The sequence below is a fragment of the Lactuca serriola genome, chromosome 9 (assembly GCF_051521515.1).
Source record: "Lactuca serriola cultivar US96UC23 chromosome 9, Lser_US96UC23_V15, whole genome shotgun sequence".
Lineage (NCBI taxonomy): Eukaryota > Viridiplantae > Streptophyta > Magnoliopsida > Asterales > Asteraceae > Lactuca > Lactuca serriola.
The window spans coordinates 90,024,055-90,029,841 of NC_136416.1; the positions used below are offsets into that span (position 1 = coordinate 90,024,055).

The window sequence follows — 5,787 nt, forward strand, 5'->3', positions numbered from 1 at the left end:
GTCAACTAATTTGTCGGGTAAATACTTTCTGATTTTGTATCTTTGGTTGGTTTTAATACATTTGTTATTATATATTTTCTGTTTTGTTTTTTTTTTATTATTATTATATTTTTGTTTTGTTCACACTAAACGATACAAAATGGGTATTACTTTAATTGTTTTAAATGAAATATATTTCTTTGAGTAAATACTTATTGGAACAATTAACTAAAGTTTGTAAACTTCAAAATAAAAGAACAAGAATCTACAAGATCTCATCTTTAAACTTGGTTCATAAACCTTATGCAACAAGAACCTAAATAACTCAACCAACCATTTATTCTATTTACACCACAAAATTACACATCAAAACACAACCCATACCCTTACCAATAACACCAAATTAAAAAAAAAAAAAAAAAAAAAAAAACTTAATAACAAAAAACACACTTGAAAACAACACAAAGTAAAAAACATAAACACAATAAAATTACAAATCTTCTTCATTCACATAACGATCTCCGGCTTCAAGATACTCGCCTTAATCTCCTTATGTGGCAAAACGACACCACCATTACTATAAACCTCATCACACACATGAACATCTTCCCCCAAAATCGTCATATTCTCAACCCGGGCCCACATCCCAACCGTTGAATGCCACCCAATAATACTACTCGATATACACGCATGCATCTTCACGCGGACCCCACGCATCACAGTGCACCTAGACAACCTCACCCCAGACTCCACCACACACCCAGGCCCAATTGCAACATCGGGCCCAATCAAACACCCTTCACCAATCTTAGCACTTTCATGAACCAAAACATTTCCAATTATGTGGGGCCCGCTTGCTAATTTTGGTGATGATTTTTTTCTTAGGGAGTCGAGGTAGAGTTTTAATCCGGTTATGTAATCTTTTGGTTGACCAATGTCCATCCAAAAGCCGGGTAAGACCATTGCGAATAGGAGATTTGATGATGCGATTTTTGGGAAGATTTCTTTTTCGATTGATGTGGGTTTGGGTTCGATTCGGTTGAGAATTGAGGGGTTTAAAAGGTAAATTCCGGCGTTGATTTTGTTGCCCACGAATATTTTTGGTTTTTCAACGAATCTTTCGACTCGTCCTGTTGATTCTTCCATTACCACCACACCGTATTTTGACGGTTCGTCCACCTACAAAGTATCAGTAAAATAGTCAAGTCAGTTTCTTTTTTACTTGGCTGTGTTTGGCGCGCCACAGTTAGCTGATAAGCTAGCTTGTTTTTTTTGAGCTTTTTTAAGTTGCCATGTTTGGCAAACCAAAAAGTAGCTTATAAGCTAGCTTTTTAAAAAACTAGCTAGACTAGCCTTTTATAAGCTTTTTTTAATTTTTTTTCAAATAATACCCCTTTGTTAACACATTCTTTTAAATGCCTTTTTGTGTCATTTTATATCTTTTAACTAGTTTTACCAAACGTCATTTTTTTTTTCAGCTAGCTTTTTATTTAACAACCGGCTTTTCAACTATCAACTAGCTTTTTCAGCTAACACAACTAGTACGCCAAACATAGCCTTAATGGACTTAATAAGTACACTGTACTTGAGTACTTGATCTCATAAGCTATATATCAGTGTTACTTTTTAACTTAATAAAGAAAGAATAAAAAAAAATACTAAAAGAGCTCTACACGATTATAGCAGTGTCTCAACTTATATAATTTAGTCAATTATTCAAAGTACAAGGTTATGATTTGGAAGGTTTTTTTAATTTATAATTTCTTAATAGGACAAAAGTTGAAAGTACAATGTTGCAATAAAAATAAATGATAGTAAGATACTATATATAGTAAACAAATATATATTAAAGTATGTTGCTAGTTCTTGCATTTACCCTTTTATTTTTCCCCTATTTGTCACTTTCTTGAATATTTCTTAACCTTCATTTATTCAAGTGAAGTACCCGAAATACATGAATAAAAAACAAAACTATTTAAGTAAAGTATTTAGTATTTACCTTGGTGACCATTATTGAAGCTTCACCACCATGGGATTTATGAAATGCAATCATTTCTTTGAGAGGATATTCACTTATAACATCACTATTGAGCACAAAAAAAGGTTCTCCAGATCCATCATCCAATTTATCTCTAGCTAGAGCTAGTGGGCCCGCAGTTCCAAGTGGCTCAGTCTCTTGTGAGCATGTGATCTTTATCCCAAGTTTCGTTTCAAAATCCTTCAAAAAGTTAAGCATAACCTACAAAAAAACAAAATTTTATAAAAATCCATGTATCTTTGTAGAAACAAAAGAAAGAGTGTGAGAGTTTGAATTCCAATGTGGATCAGACCCCTTGTGGGCCCCACCCTGACAGACACTGTGTACATGATTTACATCTCACATAATGTTCTGACAGTGTGAAACATAATAAAATTTTACCTCGGGTTGGTAATTGATAGCAAGAACTACTTCGGTGACTCCTATAGCCTTGAGAGCTTCAATCTAATAAAAAAAAATTTAGCTACTTTTTTTTATATAAAAGAATAAGAAAAGAGGAGGATGAAGGTTATATTATACCTGGTGAAGGATCATGGGTTTGTTGGCAAAGTCAACAAGGGGTTTTGGGAAGCTGAGAGTCAAAGGCCTCAACCGAGTTCCAAATCCTCCAACAAGAATAAGAGCTTTCATGGTGTGAAGGAAGATCTGGAAATTCAAGAAAGTATAAGAATCTTGAAATAGAGAATGTGTGTTGAAAGAGACTTCGTTTCTTTCTATTTAAAGGCTAAGAAAGATGTGGAATCATGGAACTCTTTGTTGACATTTTTGCATGTCATAAAAGCAAGCAATTCCACTTCAAAAAGATGAAAATGTCGGTGTGCTTTCTATGCTAAAAATAGATATGAGTATATCAACAATCACACACAATAATAATAATAACTGCTGGAAAATAAAAAATCAAAGCCAAAATCTTTACATTGTGTCGAACAATTTTCATATTGTACTATCTAAATTGAGTTTCATATCCAAAAATTCTTGGTGGAGTTAATAAAGAAGATGACTTTTGAAGCAGATGTGATGCAAAACAACCAATTTCTTTAACACGTGTCATCATGTGAGTAAGATGACTGAAATAGGAAACAAATCCAGCTTGCTACAGGCTGGAATGGAATTCTTTATATAGCTTTAGTTGAACTCATTTCTAAATTTTCTTCCTTTTTGACAATTTAAAGAACTTCTACTTCGATTTTGATATGATTTATGATGACCTTATACAACTAACTGGAGTGAGTGGCAACAGCAATTTAAAATTTTCTAAATATAAGAAAGCTTCCCAACAAGATATAAATGCTGATTTTAAGGTAGATGATGAATTGATGATAATGCAACATGTTGTTTTCAAGTTTTATTTATCAAATTAATGGTGGTTTGTTTAAGATTTTAGTCTTTGTTGAACTCTAAACATATCAAATCGAAATTAAACTTCATTGCAGAATGTAATCCAGTTCAGTTAAGTATCTCAAACTCACTAGAAGGGTGAGATCAAGGAATGGAATCTGGATCTATTCTTAACTCAATGAAACGACTATTATTAGCCATTGATGAGCTATAACTGATGACGTAAGAACAAAGAATCAGAATGATCTCCCTATTTTAGCAATATAGTAGTAATTCAATGCTAGACTTCACCGAAACAATACATTATGCAAAATTTACCATGAACATATGTATAAAACAGAATAACCCAATCACTACCCACCAGATCTATTCATTAATCAAATGAAAAGCATACGAATTTCATAAAATAACTTCGGTAATCAAAATTCACAATGACAGAAGGGATCTAAAGCAAATAGGCATTTGATTAGCAATCATTAACCACGTATAAACCCTAATACTTACCTAAATCTTTCAAATTCGGCATACAATGGGGCATAACTAAAGAAGCGAAAGGAGAGGAGATTACCTGAGCGACAAAAGAGCTTCACTTGGTGAAGGATTAGTCGTTGGGAGTATCTTTTACATGTACAGATTGGTATAGAGAGGAATGGGGATTATATATGCAAATGTAACGAGGAAGGAAGGAGAATTGAGTTGGCGGAAATCCAACATCAAAAAGGGGAATGAGCTGTATTGTTACAGATTTAAGTTATCTTTTTCACCTTCAAGCTTCTGATTGAGGCTACGCTTTATCTTTTCTTTGTATCGTAATTTTGTAATCAACAAGAACAAATCCATACCAAATTGGTATCAACTATCAATGAGTCGAGATAAAATATTAATTAGGTATTTAAAGGAAAAGGTTATTATTGTATGTTTATATTATAATTAATCAAATACTTCCGATATTTTTAAGAGAACAAGACAAATTTAGACAAATTTATTAATTTAATAAGCCAAGATTTAGACAAATATTAACCAAAAGATTCCGATGGCAATTATTTTTACAGGCTCAGTCGCTCAGATCTTCCTCCCAAATGGGCCGCAATTTTTTCATATTGGCCGGTTGGTCCAATTATTTAAACCAACCCCCCCCCCCCCCCCCCCCCCCCCAAAAAAAAAAAAAAAAAATTCATATATATAATTTTATTTATTTATTTATTTTTCCAATTTTCGACTAAAAACACTTTAAAATACGAAAGTAAGTTTGTTAATGGTTTTGCATAACATTTCCTTTTTTTTTTTTTTTGTATTTTTATAGGACTCGGTTTTGACAAATTATGTATATAGACGATATAAGTAGAGTATATAAAATCTCACAGTTGGATAGTCTCATGAGTATGAGTGAACTTACAAACTAGCAGAGAACCCTTAGTCACATCAAGTGTAGGATGGGTATTTCATGATGATGTGTGTAGCATGCTATGGAACATCAAAGGCAATGACATCAACGTAAATACCGAAAAGATTAATAGCCCGAAGATCTAACATTGTCAAGTCCTGAACAGGAATGGAAAATGAAATATGCTCCAAGAAAGTGACATGACATGAGACATAGTTTCTAGCTTACCATATCAAAACAACAATATTCTTTATGGCCAATATCATATCCCATAAAGACACATAAAGCGGAATGTAGAGATAACTTATTTCCACTCAACATGAGGTTGGATGATAAAGCAAGCACGCTCAAACACTCATAATGAGAAATAATCTGGTAAGTGACCATATAGCTTTTCAAACATAAACATCCCTGAATTTTATGAAGAATGGATTTGATTGATCATTCAAACAACATTTAGGAGTGCTTCTCCCCGAAAGGAACTAGGAACCTCAAAAGATATTAACAATATGTTGATGTTTTCTTTACGTAACACCATTTTGTTGAGGAATGTTAGTACAAGGTTATCGGTGTATGATGCAATCAGATGCAAACAGTTGCACCAAATATTTAGACTAAGTGTTTAGTCTATCCAAGTGATCTCAAACTTCTCTTGCTATATCATATTTCCAACTAGATGCCAATTGACTAGATCACTAATTTGTTGATTAAAGTTTTAATTTTCAAATTACCAACCTCCCATATATCAAGAAAAGTTGCATAGTTGGTTGCCTTCCCATCATTAGGTTTACCAAAAAGTGTTGGTAACATTTCTCCATATATGTTTCCCAAGCAGAAAATTCTTCATCACATAACTGATAACTCCATTACGCATAATTTTTGCCCAAGTTGAGTACTAATACACCGAAGAGAGTCATGAGCGATATTAACAATGATCAAAACAAAGAATAACATCAGAAGTTATGAGAAAATACCAACAATAATCGAAATAAACAAATAGCAGAAGCAAGTATGAATAGGGATTAAACGAAAAAAAGATGAACAATTC

At 32.9% G+C, this 5,787-nt stretch overlaps 1 protein-coding gene across 1 annotated transcript; it reads right to left on the minus strand.

Annotated features, from left to right (window-relative positions):
* Window positions 1–296: 296 nt before the first annotated feature.
* LOC145072661 (mannose-1-phosphate guanylyltransferase 1-like) lies at window positions 297–4,207 on the minus strand. Its single transcript, XM_079019126.1, has 5 exons — window positions 3,924–4,207; window positions 2,537–2,662; window positions 2,399–2,461; window positions 1,979–2,218; window positions 297–1,158 (listed from the first exon to the last, which is right to left on the minus strand). The coding sequence occupies exons 2-5, from the start codon at window positions 2,645–2,647 to the stop codon at window positions 487–489; spliced, it is 1,086 nt and encodes a 361-aa protein (XP_078875252.1). The 5' UTR covers window positions 2,648–2,662; window positions 3,924–4,207; the 3' UTR covers window positions 297–486.
* Window positions 4,208–5,787: the final 1,580 nt, after the last annotated feature.